The sequence below is a fragment of the Oncorhynchus tshawytscha genome, linkage group LG10, assembly GCF_018296145.1.
Source record: "Oncorhynchus tshawytscha isolate Ot180627B linkage group LG10, Otsh_v2.0, whole genome shotgun sequence".
Lineage (NCBI taxonomy): Eukaryota > Metazoa > Chordata > Actinopteri > Salmoniformes > Salmonidae > Oncorhynchus > Oncorhynchus tshawytscha.
In genome coordinates, this window is record NC_056438.1 from 53,308,085 (window position 1) to 53,332,065 (window position 23,981).

Below are 23,981 nucleotides of genomic sequence, written 5' to 3' on the forward strand. Positions count from 1 at the left end.
CTTCTACCACTACTTCTTCCACCAATACTACTACCACTACTACTATTTCTACTTCTACCTCTACTACTACCACTACTACATCTAATACTTCTACCACTACTTATTCTATCAATACTACTTCTACTAACATTACTACTTCTACTACTATCACTACTACCACTACTACTACCACGAATACTTCTACCACTACTTATTCCACCACTACTACTACTACCACTGACACTACTACTTCTACCACTACTACTTCTACCACTACTTCTACTACCACTACTACTTCTACTACCATTACTACCACTACTACTACTACTACTACTACTGACACTACCACTACCACTACTACTACCACTACCACCAACACCACTATCACTATTACTACTACTACCACTACTACCAGTACTACTACTACCAGTAGTACTACTGCTACCACTACCACTAATACCACTACTACTACTACCACTACTAACACTACTACCACTACTACCACTACTACTACTACCACTACTACCACTACAACCACTACTACCACTACTACTACCACAAATACTTCTACCACTAATACTTCTACCACTACTTATACTACCACTACTACTACCACTACTTCTACTACCACTACTACTGCCACTACCATTACTACCACTACTACCACTACTACTACTACCACTACTACCACTACTACTTCTACCACTACTACTTCTACCACTAATAAAACTACTTATTCTGCCAATACTACTACTACCATTACTACCACTTCTACTACTACTTCTACCACTACTACTTCTACTACTTCTACTACTTCTACCACTAATACAACTACTTATTCTGCCAATACTACTACTACCATTACTACCACTTCTACTACTACTTCTACCACTAATACTTCTACCACTACTACTTCTACCACTACTACTTCTACTACCATTACTACCACTACTACTACCAATACCACTACTACTACCACTACCACCAACACCACTATCACTATTACTACCACTACCAGTACTACTACTACCAGTAGTACTACTGCTACCACTACCACTACTACTACCACCACTACTACTACTACCACTACTACTACTACTACTACTACTACTACCACTACTACCACTACAACCACTACTACCACTACTACTACCACAAATACTTCTACCACTAATACTTCTACCACTACTTATTTTACCACTACTACTTCTACTACCATTACTACCACTACCACTACTACTACCACTACTACTACTTCTACTACCACTACTACTTCTACTACTACTACTGCCACTACCATTACTACCACTACCACTACTACCACTACTACTACTACCACTACTACCACTACTACTTCTACCACTAATACAACTACTTATTTTGCCAATACTACTACTACTACCATTACTACCACTTCTACTACTACTTCTACCACTAATACTTCGACCACTACTACTTCTACCACTACTACTTCTACTACCATTACTACCACTACTACTACCAATACCACTACTACTACCACTACCACCAACACCACTATCACTATTACTACCACTACCACTACTACCAGTACTACTACTACCAGTAGTACTACTGCTACCACTACCACTACTACCACTACTACTACCACCACTACTACTACTACCACCACTACTACTACTACCACTACTAACACTACTACCACTACTACTACTACCACGACTACTACTACTACCACTACAACCACTACTACTACCACAAATACTTCTACCACTAATACTTCTACCACTACTTATTTTACCACTACTACTTCTACTACCATTACTACCACTACCACTACTACTACCACTACTTCGACTACCACTACTTCTACTACCACTACTACTTCTACTACCATTACTACCACTACTGCTACTACTACCATTACTACTACTACCACCACTACCACTACTACCACTACCACTACTACTACTACCACTACTACCACTACTACTTCTACCACTAATACAACTACTTATTCTGCCAATACTACTACTACTACCATTACTACCACTTCTATTACTACTTCTACCACTAATACTTCTACCACTACTTATTCCACCACTACAACTTCTACTACCACTACTACTACCATTACTAGTTCTACCACCAACACCACTATCACTATTACTACTACTACCACTATCACTAATATCACTACTACCAGTACTACTACTACCAGTACTACTACTACTACCACTACCACTACTACTACCACCACCACTACTACTACCACTACCACTAATACTTCTACCACTACTTATTTTACCACTACTACTTCTATGACCATTACTACCACTACTACTACTACCACTACTACTACTATTTCTACAACTTCTACCACTAATACCACTACTTCTTCCACCAATACTACTACTACTACTATTTCTACTTCTACCGCTACTACTACCACTACTACTTCTACCACTAATACTTCTACCACTACTTATTCTATCAATACTACTTCTACTAACATTACTACTTCTACCACTACTGCTACCACTACTACTATCACTACTACCACTACTACTACCACAAATACTTCTACCACTACTTATTCCACCACTACTACCACTACTACTTCCACTACCACTACTACTTACTACTACCATTACTACCACTACTACTACTACTACTCCTGACACTACCATTACTACTACTACCACTGCTACCACCACTACCACTACTACTACTACTACCACTACTACCACTACTACTTCTACCACTAATACAACTACTTCTTCTGCCAATACTACTACTACTACCATTACTACCACTTCTACTACTACTTCTACCACTAATACTTCGACCACTACTACTTCTACCACTACTACTTCTACTACCATTACTACCACTACTACTACCAATACCACTACTACTACCACTACCACCAACACCACTATCACTATTACTACCACTACCACTACTACCAGTACTACTACTACCACTACTAACACTACTACCACTACTACTACTACCACGACTACTACTACTACCACTACAACCACTACTACTACCACAAATACTTCTACCACTAATACTTCTACCACTACTTATTTTACCACGACTACTTCTACTACCATTACTACCACTACCACTACTACTACCACTACCACTACGACTACCACTACTACTATTTCTACTACCACTACTACCACTACTACTACCATTACTACCACTACTGCTACTACTACCATTACTACTACTACCACCACTACTACTCACTACTACCACTACTACTTCTACTACCATTACTACCACTACTACTACTACTCCTGACACTACCATTACTACTACTACCACTGCTACCACCACTACCACTACTACTACTACTACTACCACTACTACTTCTACCACTAATACAACTACTTCTTCTGCCAATACTACTACTACTACCATTACTACCACTTCTACTACTACTTCTACCACTAATACTTCGACCACTACTACTTCTACCACTACTACTTCTACTACCATTACTACCACTACTACTACCAATACCACTACTACTACCACTACCACCAACACCACTATCACTATTACTACCACTACCACTACTACCAGTACTACTACTACCAGTAGTACTACTGCTACCACTACCACTACTACCACTACTACTACCACCACTACTACTACTACCACCACTACTACTACTACCACTACTAACACTACTACCACTACTACTACTACCACGACTACTACTACTACCACTACAACCACTACTACTACCACAAATACTTCTACCACTAATACTTCTACCACTACTTATTTTACCACTACTACTTCTACTACCATTACTACCACTACCACTACTACTACCACTACTTCGACTACCACTACTTCTACTACCACTACTACTTCTACTACCATTACTACCACTACTACCATTACTACTACTACTACCACCACTACCACTACTACCACTACCACTACTACTACTACCACTACTACCACTACTACTTCTACCACTAATACAACTACTTATTCTGCCAATACTACTACTACTACCATTACTACCACTTCTATTACTACTTCTACCACTAATACTTCTACCACTACTTATTCCACCACTACAACTTCTACTACCACTACTACTACCATTACTAGTTCTACCACCAACACCACTATCACTATTACTACTACTACCACTATCACTAATATCACTACTACCAGTACTACTACTACCAGTACTACTACTACTACCACTACCACTACTACTACTACCACCACCACTACTACTACCACTACCACTAATACTTCTACCACTACTTATTTTACCACTACTACTTCTATGACCATTACTACCACTACTACTACTACCACTACTACTACTATTTCTACAACTTCTACCACTAATACCACTACTTCTTCCACCAATACTACTACTACTATTTCTACTTCTACCGCTACTACTACCACTACTACTTCTACCACTAATACTTCTACCACTACTTATTCTATCAATACTACTTCTACTAACATTACTACTTCTACCACTACTACTACCACTACTACTATCACTACTACCACTACTACTACCACAAATACTTCTACCACTACTTATTCCACCACTACTACTACTACCACTACTACTTCTACCACTACTACTTCTACTACCATTACTACCACTACTACTACTACTCCTGACACTACCATTACTACTACTACCACTGCTACCACCACTACCACTACTACTACTACTACCACTACTACCACTACTACTTCTACCACTAATACAACTACTTCTTCTGCCAATACTACTACTACTACCATTACTACCACTTCTACTACTACTTCTACCACTAATACTTCTACTACTACTACTACCATTACTACCACTACCACCAATATCACTATTACTACTACTACCACTACTACCAGTACTACTACTACCAGTAGTACTACTGCTACCACTACTACTACTACCACCACTACTACTACTACCACTACTACTACTACCACTACTACTACTACTACTACCACTACTACTACTACTACCACTACAACCACTACCACTACTACTACCACCACTACTTCTACTACCACCACTACCACTACTTCTACTACTACAACTACTACTACTACTACTACCACTACTACCACTACCACTACCACTACTACCACTACCAGTACCACTATCACTACTAATACTACTACTACCACTACCACCACTACTACCACTACTACCACTACCACTACTACTACTACTGCTACTACTACCACTACTACTACCACTACTATTACTACCACTACTACCACTACCACTACTACTACTACTACCACTACTAACACTACCACTACTACTACTACTACTTCTACTAGTAGTACTACCACAGAATCCTACTTTCTGGAAACAATTGATGCTTATAACCATGGAATAAAGGGTGTGACTGTGTAAGAATTGATCATTCATGATCATTTGATTCTTTATTTGAGAATTAATTGTGAGAAAATAACTATTATTCTAAGGTGGCCCTGTTATTTTATTCTCTTCTGCAAAGTGATGATCAAAATTGAAAGGATAGAGTATGTTTCAGATGTAAATTAAACCCTATGTTATTAACCCTCTTTTTAAAAGGAATGATTATGTGAAAAACCAAGGTCTATGTGACCTGGGTTGTGAAATCAAGCACACAGCATGAAATGCTCTATTTGGGTTGAAATCCTGGAGACGCCTGTCAGACTACAGACTGAGCCTGAACCCAGCCAGTCTCTCCAGCGCACACATACACACACACACACACACACACACACACACACACACACACACACACACACACACACACACACTGGTTATGTGGGCTTGCTTGTCATGCAATTTTCCACCTTGTGAAGTGAGCTTAGGTAGGTGTGCCTGTATCCCAAATGGCACCCTGTGTCCTATATAGTGCACTACTTTTGACCAGGGCTCACAAAAGTAGTGCACTATATAGGGAATAGGGCACCATTTGGGATGCAGACACACACCTACCTAAGCTCACTTCACAAGGTGGAAAATTGAGCAGCGTGAAGAAGCACCCCGGACTCCAGAGGAAAAAGGCTTCCTTAGCTTGCTTATTCTCTCTGTGTCCAAGCCTTTTCACTATCACTATAGAGCCCCTCTGCCCATATGAAATGCCTCGTCACAGTTGGTTTGTCAGCAACAGAGAGAGGATGTGGAGGCCACTGGCCAGATGTTATTTATGCGTAATAATGTACTGTAGCCTATCTTGCAGGTGTCATTAAGGTTAGCTATGGGCCCTGGTCAAAAGTAGTGCACTATATAGGGAATAGGGTACCATTTGAGACATATTCAGGCTTTTGCGTTGCACGTTTGTTTTGATCGTAATACCAAGAGACACGGGGGGTTGTGGGGGATGGGAAATGATTGGTGTCTAAAAGGTGGACAGATTAGTTTGGTGGTCCACTACTGAATTTGTGCTGTCAGCTTGGCAAAAGAAGTTACACTGAAACCTAGTTTTCCCATTGAAGGATATTAGTCTTGGTGCACAGTCTCTCATTTCACTGGTTAGGCTCAAACAAATGGAAATGTGAAAAGAAAACGAATTGCCGTAGCATCATGGACACGAGAGGTCAGGGAACTTACCGCTTTTGGTACCTCAGTCGGAGAGGAAGCTATTGGATAGTAAATAAATAAACATTCACACATTCCAATATATTTTCACCTTTTTTAACTCTGTTTAATCCACCACATATGCTCTTCTTACTTTAGCGTTTTAAGATGCTGCTTAGAGGGAGAAAACCCCTGGGTTAGCCAGCCTATCCTAATGGAAAGCGTTTGCATGCTGCTAAGGGGGAAATGAGATATTGGAGCTGTAAGCTGTAGCTGGCTGTGGCGTCCTTTCTGTTTGTCCGATTGCAGCCCGGTGCAGAGTGAAAGCGCCCGGTTTTGTCCCTGTGCTGAGCCTGTCACCTCCAGCTGTCACACAGGAGAACAATGGACCAACACAGGAGGAGTTGGGCCTGAATAGAAAGATAAACTGAAGAGTCCTACCAAGTCTTGTCGTCTGCATTAGACAGGATCTCCTTCCCTCCTGTTCTAAGGCTGTGTCCCAAATGACACCCTTTCCCCTATATAGTGCACTACTTTTGACCAGAGATGTGCACAATATTTTACCAGATGTCAAAAGTAGTGCAATGTGTTGGAAAAAGGATGCCATTTGTGACGTTCTTTAACCCTTTCTCTCCCCTCTGATCCACGTGCCCCCCCCTCCTGGTTTCTCAGACCCAGCCACCCAGCCTTCCTTCCCCCATGTTTTCTGCAGCTGTTGCCCTCCATAGGATCAGCCCTTTCTGTGATAATAACTAATTAGCAGTATGTGTTGATTGGTTTTTGGAGGGATGTTTGTCCCTGTGTGTACTGTAGCGAAATAAGTCTCTGCTCCCTCTCTCTACATACCTAGGTATTTTGAGGATAGGACACTGTGAGTCACTACTGCAGTGCATGGTCAAGGCTGGCAAATGCAATACCAAAATCAGATACATCGTTTTGTGTCGGCAGGACTGGCACAAGACAGCAGGAATTAATAATGGTTGTCAAGTTTTACTTTTAATGATGGAAATATTATTTATTTTTCTACAGATGAATGATAAGGTAGGCTACAGTTAAGTAGCATAGTAGGCTTACTGTAAATCTGGGGATAACATGTACAGAGTAAGCTATAGCCTACAGTTGAACAACTAAAGGATGATTCTCAACCCATAGGAAAAAAAAAAAAAATTATATATATGTATGTATATATATATATGTATGTATATATATATATATATATGTATATGTATATATATATATGTATATATATATATATATGTATATATGTATGTATGTATGTATGTGTGTGTGTGTGTATATATATGTGGTTCAACCCATTTATTTCCAATAATTGAATATCCAAGAAAGAAACAAATTAAATATAACAATTGTACAAATGAGAGGCAGGCAAGCGCAGGATCCATTCATATTCCCGACAAGCTTTTCAACAGCCAGCTCTGAGCTCTCCTCAAGCTTTCGCTACACAGTCGGCAACATGTGGAGGCATCACCATAGCAACCATTGGATGTGACATGTGGTACAGACAGGGACCCGAGGGCCGCTGAATATAAGGAGGGGCTCGATCCCCTACTTTGTCCAAAGCGAATAAATCATCACCCACACACATCTCCGCCACTCCTTTCCGCGGGAGTAGCGTGCTGGTATGGTTGAGGTTTCTCTAAAGAGTTTGTCAAGGAAAAAATAGCTATTGGTGTATTTTATTTTTCTCCAAGCTTTCACCTCATTTGAGGAGAAGGCTTTACCGGTCAGGGCAACCGCTGCTGTGCGCCTTTGTCACGGCTGAATTGAATGGAAGAGAGAGACTGTGAACTTTTGAAAGACGAAAGAACGGAGTGAGAGGAGTCATTCACGCTGATGTTACCGCCGCTGCTAGTGTCTATGCAGCGACTGCCGTGTCGTGCGTGCTCTCGGATGGAATAGCTGAAGCTCAAGGAATCTCTGTAACATCTCAACATGAATTTGGGTAAATACTCGTATCAGATTAGGCGACGCATTATTGCAACACCGCTTGGCTTCACTTCTCTCTATCTCGAGATATCTCATGTTCAGCATGTGCATGTGGTCTATTGGTGATAATCATCCAAATGGACTTGGATAAGATTATTTTGATTGTGTTTCGAGTTCATATACTTATCTATTAACCTATTTTGTTTTGTCATACATAGGCTATAGCCTGCTGGTCTTTTTGGATAATTGCGCATTACGCATGACGTTGTTGTTTTTCATATGGTGAACATGCCTAATCCTCTGTTGGTATCAGTATATATTAATTAACCATAACCTGAAATATAAATTCAGTAGGCTCGTATTTGTTATTTATTTTTCTCACATTTCGACCTATTTTGACCACTCTTCTATAGAAATCTGAAGTTAATGCGCGGTGCACTGTGTCGCCTACCTGGAGTTTACGCATTAAGAAGATTGACGGCTCACAGTTGCCAGGGGTCAACTCAGTGCATATTTCTGTAGCCTAGACACAGTCTTTTATATTTGAATCAAAACTGTTCAAAAATGTAATTTTGGGGTGGTTATTTTTGGTTATCTAGTCTATTTATTATGTGTTATTCTGATATATTGAAGTGAACAGACCTTATTGAAATATAGAACAGCTATTATGCCTGCAATGGTGGCACTTCATGTATGGAGAATTTACATGTTTTAATGGTGTGTACAAATGATTAATTTGGAGGACCATCATGCATCACAATATCAGTGTACATATCAACGTTATAGGCTATCTATGTTTGCCAGTTTGGCGGACTGAGATCCAAAGAACTGAATAGAATGGAAACAACTTCCACTAGAGTAGGCCTATATATATATATGTGTGGATATATATATGTATATATAATATGATTGATATGTGTGGTAAATTGTGTTAACAATTTATACACTAGTGAATCGTTAAATTATTCTCTTGAAAAGTGTGTATGTGTGTGTGTGTGCATGCCTGTTTGCTGAAAGGTTTTGTAAATGGGGTGAACTTTTCAAAGGCATTGTATTATCCGAGGTTAGGGAGAGATCATTGTTTCCTCACAGTAGCTGGCTGAAAACAATAGTTAGACGCCTCTCTCCCCCTGACCTTTATTCAATGATTTAGAATAAGCCAGAGCTGTAGAAATCCATCTGCCTTTTGTCTAAGGTAGCCTCACTAATCTTTCATACTCCCTCACCAAGCTAACCAACATCCCTCAACTCAATCCCTCTCTCTATGCCTTCTAGTTCACATACTAGAATTTAAAAACTATAAGGGCTGGATGGGATTTACTCGGAGGGGTCTCTAATTTTATAAGAGAGAAGAAGAGACCTGGGTTTCAATATGACTCCCTGTTAAAATAAAGGTGAAATAATGGTGAAAATAAATCCATGTTTTTAAGCCTATGGAAATGAAGAGTTTTAGTGACTTTATTTTGTATGTCCCACTATAGAACAGAATTCAGACCTTGCTTAATTAACAGTTTTCTCTCATCATACTGTAAACCTGTATAACCTATGGATTGTATGAGAAATACACTTGTCTTTTATATGCTGACAATTTTACAGCAATAATACATACATTTGAACAAGTGCATCTGCATACATTCTGCATGGTTTTTAATTTCAACAACCCTCGGATCATTAAGTATCGTTTCCCTCTCTTTCTTCAGATTATTGTAGCCTATAAACTATTGTTTCTCTCGGGAGAATCAGTGTTATTTTGGGCACACTCACCTACATCTGATATGTGTTGAAATGAAAAGCTTGACCCCAGAGTGTGCAGCATCCATCCTTGACGGCTATGCTAATGCTTTTTCTCCAATGCATGCTGAGGAGGAGCTGTGTATGTCAGATCACGTTTGCCTATGTGAAATTGAAATTTGCAAGTACAATTGCTTCAGGACAGATGGACAATAGACCTCTCGGCATGAAAGGAACTCCCTTCCCCTTTGCTATCTGAGACCATTTTTTCAGCTTAATCATTTTTTTTTTGCATGCATGCATTAAGCAGTGTTGAAACAAAATATTTTTGGCCTACAATTGAGCTGGGCAAGTGTAAGTTAAAAACCCAAAAGTAAGCTAAGTGATTCATATTATGTAAAACATTAGATATTAGACTACAAATGGTCTTCATACCACATTTGTCTGCAAGGAAATGTGTGTCAATTTCAGAAAAACTATTTTATAATGATTTTTATTGGCACACATTTGTATTTATTTTTGTATCTATTTTTGTATCACCAAACATAATTAAGAAATGCAATTTTTGGGGCATTTCTTTCCATATATAATGGGATTTAATCTTACACAGCCCTCTGTGCGTCAAGATGTTGCCATGTCATTTGATTGAAAGTGCTAAGCCTTTGGAGAGAGAGGCGGAAAGGAAGGCCCTGGAGCTGCAATATTGAAGAGAAGATTCTGCCTTTTTGTCTGTCTGGCTGGCCTGCCTGGTAATATCTATTTTATGCTTCCTTTATACTGTACCAATGAAAAGGTCAAACATTCTCTTGTTGTGGTATTTTTTTTGTAGATGCATAAAAAAATGTAGGCCTTCAGATAATAATCACACACACGATACACATATTTACTTCAAACATTCTCCCTCAGCAAGCTTTTTGCTTTTCAATTATTCTATATTTGTTCTATGCCACAGCATCTGGTTCTGTGGTTCTGCACCACAAATCAGAATCTTAGCTCCTCATTTTTCATAGATGTGATTTAACGGCAAGCAGTTGAAGTCAGGCTACATTTGTTTGAATCAATAGAGAGGGCAGCATAAGCATCTGTCCAGTGAGGGAAGACTGAACAGTTACAGTTTGGAAACTAAGTATGGCTATTACTATCCAAGCAAGATGCCATTGATCCTTCTCTATGAAATTTAATTTGACAAAATAATGAAATTATTATAATCTTTTTTGGGGAGGGTGGCGGGGGTGGGGGTCCGTGGAAAAATATATTTTGCAAAAGATTACTGGAATCAAAGCAAGTGTGTCATGCAGTTCAAATGTATTATTAGTGAGTGGCTACAATAAACATTCTGCCCAGTTTATTTAGTCATATTTTTCTGCAAGATGCATCAGAGTGTTACGGTATTTTTTTCTCTCTCTGAGACTGAGAGAGGGTCAGTGGAAACACAATGCTTAGAATCTTTTAGAAATGAATCTTTAGAAAATAATATCATATTTTTTAGACTGAGAAATGCTATTTTTCATCCGAGCACTGAGGGCCTCGGTGAGACTGATAGAGCGGAGAGTTTCCCATTGTTTCCTTTGAACACAATCACATTACCATGCAACCAGGCTTTACAGTAGAGCTTAATGCTCCCAGGCAAATTGGACCCCACAAAGCATTGGGAAACTGTTGTCTCCCTTTGTAGAGCTTTCTGCATCCGTTCTTTTAAGGTGCTGAATACAGCCAGCTATGAATGAAATCAGAGGGAATAGATCTATACCGTTCACTGTAGTGGCGGGGTACCCTGTCTCACAGCCTCACAACACAAGGCATTCCAGAACAATCCTTGTGCAGCATTCAGTGGCCACCCCTTCCAACCTTCCACCTCCTAGGGGCTTACACGTCTGTGACAGGCAGGCAGGCCCAAGCAGGGCCCATCTCACAATCTGTGTCCCAAATCACACCCTATTCCCTATACAGTGCACCACTTTGACCAAAGCCCTGGTCAAAAGTAGAGCTTATAGGGAATAGGGTGTGATTTGGGATGCCGCCACAGCCTTTTTTTAAACACACATTTCCATTAATTGGGATGCAGACTGGTCCGGCCCTAATCCCTACAACCCCTGGCCTGCCACCGACTGACACACGTTCCACCAATATTTTCTTGCTAGGTCTTTATGATGCAGAGATAAAATGAGCCTGAACTTTAAATGAGGGCCTTGCTTTTCTGCAATGTAAGACAAGGTAGAAAATAGAATGTGGCAGGCTGAATACATAGCATAAAATGACTATTAGAACAAGATCATGAATAGCCTAGTCAGGCATTCATAATGGTGTGAGAGAGGGGGGTTGTAAATGCATTTTTTTGTAACACTACAAAGAGGATGTAAAAAATAATAAGAAAAAAAATGGTTTGCTAATTATTCCTGTCTTGAAGCAAGCAGCAGAGTCAAGCCAAGCTTTTTTCACTATTTATTTTTGATCATTCTGTAAAAAAAAAGGGGGGAATTGTTGATCTGGTAGTTGAGAGCTGCAAATTGCAATCCCGTCTCTTCACTCGTCCCCCCTGCTCCGTATTGTTGCTAACATCATTTATGCTGTCTCTAATGAGAGAGAATTATCAGGCTATTGTTGATTCACCGTGGCCGGGGCCTGTGTCCCAAATGGCACCCTATTCCCTATGGGCCCTGGTCACAGAAGTAGTGCACCATAAAGGGAACAGGGTGCCATTTGGGACATACCCCGGGTAGAATGGAACACAACCATTATCCCAGATCACTGGCCTCTGAAATGAACTCCATGTAGCAGTAAGATGGTCTGCTTTTAATGAACAACATAATGAATTTCCCTTCTTTATATGTTTTATTGCATGTAGTGCTTTTTCCCTATGTAGCCTACTTGGGTATAGGTTTATATGGTGTTTGAATTGAGCACTCTGTCTATAGTGGGATTTCTTCCTAGCAATGTACTGTGTAAGATGAAGTAGGCTAAATGAATCCTAAAGTTTGCTTTAGATACGTATTTGGCAGTGATTAAATGCTTGACAGGTTGTAGGTACTCGACAAGTCATTGGCTACTAGTCAAATGTCCTTCTGTTTGTAATGATGTCATAGGAAAATACAGCAGGAAAACTACTGTGTCAGGTGAAGCTAACAGTGGTTGGGTTAATACATTCTAAATATTTGTTATTTTATTCAATATATTCCTTAATAATCTACACTTTGGGGAGTTGATGTGTTCCGTGCACTATTGGACACATGATGGAGCAAAAACACTTGATGATCAGATATTTTATCTGCAACTATATGCATACTGTAATATGTCCCACCAAAACATGTACAATTGTAGATCACTGGCTTATTTTCTCTAATGGATCAGGAAAATGTGTGAAGTCTGAAAACACAACGTCACCATTATATCATGTGTAATTCTCCCCCCGCCCCCACCTCTCTCTCCTCCCTTCCTCTCCCTCTCTTTCTCCATCTCCCTCTCCCCCCCACCCTCTCTCACTCCTCCCTCCCTCCCTCACTCCATCTCTCTCTCCCTCTCTCTTTCCCTCACTCTCTCCTACAGAGAAGCCAGATCAGCCAGATTCCCACCAAGTACAGCGCAGCCGAGTCCGCCAAGTTCCTGATCCTGACAGTGGTGTCTATCCTTTGCATCGTGGCTGTGCTGCTGGCCTCCATCGTGGTCTACTGCCTCCGACACCACACTCACCTCAAGCTCAAGGAGAAACTCACCAGCCTGGGAACAGACACAGGCAGCGATGCTACGTCCACCTATCAGGTAGAAGAATATATATCAGACGTTATGTTGTGTATACTTCACAGGAGGCTGGTGAGGGGAGGACGGCTCATATTAATGGCTGGAACCGAGCAAATGAAATGGCATCAAACACATGGTATTTGATACCATTGCAACTATTCTGCTCCAGCCATTACCACGAGACCATCCTCCCCAATTAAGGTGCCACCAACTTCCTGTGTTACACCTGTTTATCTACTTGTGGTTTGTGGTGTAATTTACTTTTTCATTTGTAGAGTAGTATGCATTTTGCATTTCTTCCATTCCTTTTTGAGCGTTTGGGAATTTGGAAAATGGAAAACGATATGAACCCAACAGGTTTGCGGGTGGCATTGTCTGTCTGTGCTGGTAGTCATTTCAATTCCCCTCTCTAACAGGTGTAATTATCCTACGGCCTGAAAGTCCAGTTGTGAAATTCAATTTATAGAATCCATTATTAAGTGCCTTTTTAAGCAAAGAATTAGATAGAAATTTCTGCCACTGACCATTCTCCCTGATCTGTTTAAATGAGTGGTCCTGTGAGCATTCATTTTAGAATGAGCAGGGCCACAGCCCTTCTCTTTGGTACTTACATTTAACAGCACTTTAGGTGCTGTCCTCAAGTCATTCTAATACGTATAAATAATACTAGCTTAGCGTATTCAACTTTAATGTTTCTTTCTACTTTCAAATATATTCTATTTGACTGTGACATATTTGGATGTATTTCATATTGACCAACAAGGTGGCTGGATAGTTTTATTAGTCTTAAATATTTTTCATAATCCACTTACTGCTGGGCTCCTGCACATTTCCGCTTAATTGATGTTTAATGGGGCTTTACAGACTTTGATTACGAGTCAGTAGCTTTTCCTAAGGCATTTAACACCTTGGCCATGCAACTTAAACCAATGCCAATATTGTATATTTTGATATTAAGTAATTTCACTAACATACTACACATGAAATTACAATACAATGCTTTGTTGTTATCCCTTTGCTGCTATGTTACACTCTCATAGTAGCTGTGTAGCATCCATCCTAAGGATATATAGAAGGATTCCCTTGACTGAATTGAATGTACGCCTGTGTGTGTGTGTGTGTGCGTGTGTGTGTGTGTGTGCGTGTGTGCGTGCGTGCGTGCGCTGGCTGAGCACAAGGGAGCAGGGGACTCTTTAAAGCTACATGCAATTAAACCAGAAGGGTAGCAGCGGGCAGTTTGACGACCGTATTACACACACACATCACTGAGTCACACTTACATTCTCACAACCTCACTGCATGCTAATGACCCAGGCCCTGGGTGCGTCTGTCTGAGCCTCTGAGGCCATGGTCACACACACACACATATATATATATATCACAGAAATCTCTATGCCTTAGGTCTCAGCGTCTCTAAGTTGTCAGCCATATTGTCCTGTGATATGAAAATATGATGTTCAACTGGTTGACACTGAAAGAGAAACGCTTGATTGACAGGCTGCCTGCTGTCCCTATATTGTGGATGATGCCTGTCTGTCAGCCAGTCTCCAGTCCCCTGGATTTCCAAGAGAAACACGGGAACTGCCTGCTGAACAGTCTACTGAGGTTGATGTTATCCCTCTCTGGCCTTCCGCATCTCTCTCAATTCAATTCAAGGGGCTGTATTGGCATGGGAAACATGTGTTAACATTGCCAAAGCAAGTGAGGTTAATAATATACAAAAGTGAAATAAACAATAAAAATTAACAGTAAACATTACACATACATACAACAATAAAGACATTACATAGGTCATATTATGTATATTTACACTCTCTCTCTCTCTCTCTCTCTCTCTCTCTCTCTCCACCATATTGAGTGTTTGTTTTAGCACATGGGCAAAGCCTAATAAATAACATAAATACAAACTAATATTTAATGTAAATGCAACCCATTGTTTAATCTTGTTCCAAGTAGATTTTTCACTTTTGAATTCCCACATTTCTAAAGCAACGAAACCAAATCCTTGTAAATCATGAAATTAGGTTGGTTAAAAATCACGACATAATGACCCCAAGCACATTCTGTGCATAACACTTTTAGATATATTGGCCCCAATATTGGAAATCTAACAGGTGATTTTGTATCCACTGTCCCAATAAGCCACGCCTCCAAATATTTTAAGAGGCTGCCACCGCTACATTTCCCACACCGCTATAGACGACGGTTTGCCTGACAACATCACAAAAATGATGTGCGCGCATTGCAGAGGCAGAAGGCTGTGTGTTTTTCTGATTCTGAACAGTCAGATAGCTGCTGTGTGGGGAATCGTAGGTTGGTTTCAGTTAGTTGTATTGTATTGTTGTATTGTTCTTGATGCCATGTCTTGTTTGGAGGTGACTTATGTCACAGCTATGCTAATATATACAATTCCCTAGCTAGCTAATCAACAACTGTATTGATGTATTGTGTATTTTTTTTAAAAATGTTTTCAATAAACATTTGGTGACTAAATATAGTTTACAACCTTGTCTGTTTTGCCGGCAAAGTTGCACACGCATCGGTTTTGTTGCTAAACAACCCACCCGTCTATGCAATGCGCATAAGGTGTTGAAAGCAATTAAGAAGCTTTTATTCAATAGAAAAAAATCACATTGATCGGTCAAATGAGTTATTTTATTTCAGACAAGTTGAATAGCATAGGTTGGTCGAACCGAAGCGTCATTTTGGATCATGCCATTCATGCCTTTACAGTGTAGTACACTATACAGGGAATGGGTTTCCATTTGAGATGCGACCATGGACTGGTGTTGGAGGCTCGCTAGTCTCTCAGTGACAGACTACGTCAACATAAATGGTACCATAGATCTGTCATGGTACAAAGGGATGCGTGAGATCACGAGCAGCTTTAGTTCCGAGGCTTGGGATTTTCAGCACTGGTTATTTGGAAGAATCACGCCTTCGCAGGTGTTAGCATCTTTCGAATTTCAGATGGGGAGGGGACATTTGGCCCAAAGACTTGCAAAGAGAGAGGGTGGGGCACTTTGTTCTGGTTCCGATCCTCGTTCTATCTCTTCTCTTAACACGTATGGACCCAGAACTTAAATCGAGCTTCTGAACATTTACACAAGACTGGGTTTACCGAGATCAGAAGCTCGCCTACACTGGCCACTCTTCACAGATACTTCCACTGCCCAGGATGGTATATGGTTGCTTCCCAAATGGCACCCTATTCCCTATTTAGTGACTCATAGGGCTCTTGTGTCTTTCTGTCTGTGTATTTGAAATCAAATGATAGAAGATAATGATATTATTTTATGTCAGGCCAGACTTTATTTTGTGAGATAGCTAGTGCGTTCTGTATCATCTGAACCAAATGCATTGGAATACATTTCCATCATCTAATCGATTTTTACAAGGTAAACTTGAACAAAAAAATCTGTGTTCAATTCCAGATTTTGAGAAATATTAGATAACACATTCAGAGCTTGTTTTCAAACATCAGTTGAAGGAATGAATAATGTAACATCTGACAACTGTTCCAATGTCTGTCTCAGGCTCACACGTCAGAAAACAGATTTATCTATCAATCCAGGGTTTTTGTTTTGAGAATTTCTCCATATTCTGCAATATAACATGGACATCAACCATATACAGTACAACAGACTGACACCAGGGGAGCATCCCAAATGGCACCCTATTCCCTACATAGGGCACTACTTTTGTCCAGACTCTGACCTACATAGTGCACTACTTTTGACAAGGCTCTGAAAAAAAACAAGGTAATACACTATAGAGGGAATATGGTGCTATTTGGGACACAGCGCTGTTCATTTCTCCTTGGCCTGGGCAGTGCCATACTAAAGCTGTAAATAGGTCTTATTTCATTTAAACCTGACCTTGGTGGAACGGTTTTCTTTTTCCTCCTCGTCTGTTTCATTTGGGTTTTTAGCAGGCAGCTAATTGAATATCTCAGGGGAGGCCATTTTCATATGGGGCCTTTTTAATTAGGACTGATGGTGGTAACCACCAAGTCCACCCTGTAGAGTTGTTGGAATGTGAATGTTACAGCCTGCGGTAATGGTGCGGCTGTCTGGCTGTCTGGAATGGAGCTGTAGCAGAGGGATGGGGGAGAGGAGAGGCAGTTCTTACCTGGTGGCTGCTGGGAAAGACAGGCAGGCAGACTGACAGATTTTGTAGAATTGAGTGGTTATAAGCCACTCGACTTATAGCATGTTAATAGATTGGAAATATGACGGGCTGGATTCCTGTATTTCTCTATAATGTGATTCCTGTATTTCTCTATAATGTGATTCCTGTATTTCTCTATAATGTGATTCCTGTATTTCTCTATAATGTGATTCCTGTATTTCTCTATAATGTGATTCCTGTATTTCTCTATAATGTGATTCCTGTATTTCTCTATAATGTGATTCCTGTATTTCTCTATAATGTGATTCCTGTATTTTTCTATAATGTGATTCCTGTATTTCTCTATAATGTGATTCCTGTATTTCTCTATAATGTGATTCCTGTATTTCTCTATAATGTGATTCCTGTATTTCTCTATAATGTGATTCCTGTATTTCTCTATAATGTGATTCCTGTATTTCTCTATAATGTGATTCCTGTATTTCTCTATAATGTGATTCCTGTATTTCTCTATAATGTGATTCCTGTATTTCTCTATAATGTGATTCCTGTATTTCTCTATAATGTGATTCCTGTATTTCTCTATAATGTGATTCCTGTATTTCTCTATAATGTGATTCCTGTATTTCTCTATAATGTGATTCCTGTATTTCTCTATAATGTGATTCCTGTATTTTTCTATAATGTGATTCCTGTATTTCTCTATAATGTGATTCCTGTATTTTTCTATAATGTGATTCCTGTATTTGTTTTGTATCTTTTTCTATAATGATATTATATGTACTTAAACTGAAGCTGAGTGGTAGCACACCATATACTCGTTCCAGTGAATGGTACTGAGGGAGTGGGTGCTGGTAAAACAAAGACAGACCTAATTGCCATGGTTATGGCTTGGACAGCCAGTGGATCAATGTCACAGGGAGGATAAGGATAAATAGTGAGATAAGATATCAACTGTAATGAAATTGCTTGTGATGTCACTCACAGCCAGTGTTAATCATTGTTATCGCTCTCCTAATGACTGGAGCATGTGCAGCTCGACGTCCTCTGGCTACATCCCCAGCTGCATTAGATCGCTGCTCCCCGACAGACATTCGGCCGTGACTGAGAAAAATGATCATTTCAACTCATGGAGTAAACGTTATAACTGTTTCAGTATTTCTTAAATATTTCTCGAATAATACTTCAGTATTACTGAAAGAGCAGGTTGAACCCACGCTGGAATACAGAAATACTCCAATTATACCACAGAAGGCCTTTTGTATAGTAAGCCTTTGGTATGTCGTTGACGCTGATAGTATGCAATCTGTAAATGTTAACGTACGCAGTATCAAACATTATAATACAGCCGTCAAACCCCCATTGGTTGTGAATGTGCCCACCGAGGTAGTGTACAACAGGGACATAACTTTAGTGACGGCTGCCGTTTCCTTGGAGATGGTCAGTAACACGAGAACCTCATTCAAGAAGCAGCCTTTGGAATGTCTACATTTGAAAGCCTAATAGTAAACAATTTAGTGTATACCATCAGAAACCAAAAGAAAATCCATTGTTTTGTAATGGCAGGTCTTAAGAAACGTTAGCATATGAAAAACCTGTATTTCAAAAGAACAGAGTAGCATATTTGTCAGTTAACTTTGTAACTGTGCTTGTGTCCCTCCTCCCTTCCTAGGAACTGTGTCGTCAGCGGATGTCGGTCAAGCCGCCGGCGGAGTGTCCAGAGCCGATGCACAGTGTGGCGCCCCAGTTCAGCGACGGGGGGCCCATCGTCAGCCCCTCGGCACGAAGCTCCACCTCTTCCTGGTCTGAGGAACCCGTCCACTCTAACATGGACATCTCCACTGGTCACATGATCCTGGTAAACATCCGTACCGCTACTGACTCACCCTATCACTGTCTGCCTGTGTGTGTCTCTCTCTCTCTACCTCTCTCCATCTGTCTTTCTTTTTCCATATCTCTCTCTCTCTCTCTCTCTCTCTCTCTCTACCTCTCTCCATCTGTCCTTCTTTTTCCATCTCTCTCTCTCTCTCTCTCTCTCTCTCTCATTACATCCGCATTTCTATGAGCATGCTTCTTCCACATCTTCTCTTCCCACATATTCAAATGTTCATTGATTGTGAATAACTCTGTCTACCATTGTAATTGCAGTGTATATCTGTTCTTCACATAGCTCTATCTACATGCATTACACGCTCCTCACAATATGTGATAGAAGGGCCCTGGGATGTGTTCAATAGGCATGAAGCTCTTAATTGCCCCTGAGATTTACACCAGGAATATGTGAGACACACAGACACGCACACACACACACACACCGGTCGGCCCTCTGAATGGAGCAGCAGTGTAAGGTGAGAGAAAGCTCTGTGAGCTTCAGTCCATTGGACAGCTCCCTGGCAACAGATAGTAATGTGTGCTGCTACTCAAATGAGCCCAGTTTCTACAGATTGGCCAAATTGTTTGTCCCTTCCTCCTACGTATGGCAGTTGAAATATGAGAATGAAGTAAGCCACGAGGCCGTCGTTGGAGAGAGACTGTTCACTGTTCATGAGACTGAGGCTGGCTATGGTTGGTTGGTATATATTGGAGCCAGGCCAGGGAAGTGAAAGGAAATGACCCATGAGGCGTGAGCCACGCTTCCCGCCCTCCCACCCCGGGCTGTGCCCCACCCCCTCCATCATTCTAAATGCCCTGCTTCATCACAATCTGCATGAGACTGTGGGAGGTCCAGGGGCACGCTCCTACTCCTCTTTCTTCTTCTGCCATGAATCTCCTCTCTTCTCTCTCTTCTCATCTCTCTCTCATCATCTCTCTCCTCTCTCTCCTCTCCTCATCTCTTCTCTCTTCATCTCTCTCATTTTTCTCTCCTCTTGTCTCTCTCCTCTCTTATTTCTCTCCTCATCTCTCTCTTCTCATATCTCTCTTCTCATATCTCTCTCCTCATATCTCTCTCCTCATCTATCCTCTTTTATCTCCCCCTCTCTTCTATCCTCTTTCATCTCTCCTCTCTCTCTCTTCTCTTCTATCCTCTTTCATCTCTCCCCTCTCTCTCTCTTCTCTTCTATCCTCTTTCATCTCTCCCCTCTCTCTCTCCTCTCTTCCATCCTATTTCTCCCACCCTCAACAACAACAACTGTTACTGTGATCCATCTGCCAGTAAAATAATGCCAACTTTTTGATTGAGTGGTGTTGATGTTTCCCTCTTCTGTTCTTTTCCTATGTTCTGGGCTCTTTCTGAAAAGTGACTGTTAATCTAGCCACAGTGAATCTTCTGAGTAGTTTCCTCTGTCATATTATATGACCAGTCAGACCTGAACAACCATCTGAGGAGGGCTCATATTGAGTTATCACAGGCAGTGCAGAGAGACAAACATGTCGTCAGTACCAGCAGTCCAAGCTTCACACTTGCGCTACAGTACGTTGTAGAGTGATTCATATTCTGGGGTTCAGAAAAAAAAACTGATTGCTTTCTAGGTTTATTCACCCCAAATTAATTGCCTGTAATGCTTCAAATCCCACTCTATCATGATACCCGACTGATTTGTATTAGAGAATTGCCTTGCACCATCTTATCTATGTTAATGCATTACTTTGTCCCATGGTACTCGTTCAGAATCTGACTTCATACAGAGATTTGGCTGTGTCTTAAGCAGATGAACATACTCTATATATAAAGCACATTATCTTGTCTTTTGTTGCTGGCCCAGTAATTGTTCTAGATTATACCTCGTGGAGTCTATAGAGATTAGGGATTTGCGAAGCTGCCGAGTGGGAAGTTATTTAGAAGATAGCTGAGTATGTTATGTGAGGGTGTGTGGGTGTGGTGTAATTTGGAGTGTTGATTTACACCACCATTTTGCAGGCACAATGTGCGTTCCAAATATGAAGAAATATGCTGTTGAATCACTTTAATGCAGGACAGGGAGCGTTCATGCTGGAAAGCACCATGTGTTCAGGAGTAAAAGGTCTTAATCTTCCATGATACCCGCTATTCCATGGCTGTGTCCCAAATGGCATCCCATTCCCATTGTCATGCACTCCTTTTGATGGGCCCCTGTTCGAAAGTAGTGTACGGTATAGGAAATAGGGTGCTGTTTGGGACGCATCCCAAATGAGCTTAAGCCAGTATGAAGGAAAGTGGCCTTATTATAATAGTGTTGTTAGCGGCATGTGATGCTGCAGCTTCCTCACCGTAGTTTGTGATGCTGCAGCTTCCTCACCGTAGTTTGTGATGCTGCAGTTGTACACAGTTGTTCCCGTCCCTTTCCTGTCACCTCCGTGCTTGCGTCCCAAACGGCACCCTCGTCCCTACGTAGTGCACTCCTTTTGATGGCCATACGGTGCCACTTGTGACACATCCAGTCGGTGTAAAACCAAGCAGCTCCTATGTGCACCTGTCCTTCTTTCACCCAGGTGCTCTAGTCTCGTTCATTACGAGGCTCTAGCCCTGCCACGACGTCACCGACGGCCCTGAGCTGAGCACTAGCTCCTCATCGAGCGTTATTTCATTCTGATTTTATTGAGCACCTTTTGGCAGCTGTAAACCCAGCAGTAAAGGGATTAGCCAGTGTTTGCCTGACACATGGTGATCTCAGCACCTCCTGATTGGATTGCAATAATCCTTTTACACAGTACAAAACCCCATTACTCTGGCATTAACGCAGAGGAGAGTGTGGCTGTCTGATGCCTGGGAGGGCTGGTGGAGTGGTAGGGGATGGAGGGGTAAAGGTGGAGGGGGTGAGGTTATCCGGGTAGGGAAACAGTGCAGGATGAAGGTGCTATTCGATAAGGGGCTAAATCAAGGAAGGGTCATGGATTCATGGCCTGCTAAAATATTGAGCCTGTATCGCAGACTGTGTTCGGTGTGTCAGCACATAGTGTAATATGTATTGATATGATATGATATGGAGGCCGGGACATATTGGGATAGCGTGGGCAGGGATTAAAGTAGCATTGGTGTGTGTGGTGTGTGTGTGTGTGTGTTTGTGTTTGTGTGTGTGTGTGGTGAACCTAGTGCTGATCATCCCTGTACGCTGCATTAAGGCACTTCGCTTTCTGAATCATAGTGAGAAGGATCCAGCCAAGGGTGAGTCCCAAATGGCACCCTATTCCCTAACACCATAAGGTGCGCTATTTGGGACACAGATAAGATATCTGTCCAGGACAGATTCTATTTCAACAAATACCCAATATATCCTGTTAGGAGAAAGTCCATTAAGCCTCTCTAAGTACTCACCATGAATCTAGATGATGTTCTCCCCATTGTAATCTTATGTTATTAATAGAACGGCATTAGGGCTGTCCCAAATGGCACCCTATTCCTTATATAGTGCACTACTTTTGTTTTGACTAGATCCCTATGGGTAGTATGGTAGTAGTGTACTACGTAGGGAATAGTGCGCCATTTGGGGCGTAGGCTAGGAGTCCTTTTAGGATGCTCTTTTGTTTTGTGTTATAGAGATATTCACAGTGAGTGTTAGATACTTTGTATTTGGACCCTGGATCATCAGTGATGTCCAGCAATCATCTCAGCCCAACTGTCCTCTTCCAACAGAGAGGAACAATAGCTTGTCTACCCTGATGGCCCCAGTGCTGAAACATTCTATGTTTCACATTTAGCTTTGACAATCTCATTAGCGGCAGTTAATCAAAGTCAGTGCTCCTGACTTAATTATGAATAGAGCAGGAGAGGTAATGGTCTTGGCTGAATGGCTTGTCATTTAGAGGAAACTATTCCTGTCCTCTTACCAGGACCATGTAGACACCATGAATAAATGGGAGGAGTTTGGGTTATGAGCTCACTTCTCCTCTCATAAAGACACACACACACACACACACACACACACACACACACACACACACACACATATATATAGGAATCAAATGCCAC

General features: G+C 41.0%; 1 protein-coding gene across 3 annotated transcripts in view; it reads left to right on the forward strand.

Moving 5' to 3' along the window:
• LOC112259593 (receptor-type tyrosine-protein phosphatase N2-like) overlaps positions 1-23,981 on the forward strand; it is a 141,711-nt gene that overhangs the window by 101,132 nt on the left and 16,598 nt on the right. For all 3 annotated transcript variants that reach the window (XM_042328748.1, XM_042328749.1, XM_042328750.1), the window contains exons 15-16: positions 13,772-13,984; positions 19,767-19,952. In XM_042328748.1, the coding sequence (XP_042184682.1) occupies positions 13,772-13,984; positions 19,767-19,952 (399 nt within the window). The remainder of the gene's footprint in view (positions 1-13,771; positions 13,985-19,766; positions 19,953-23,981) is intronic.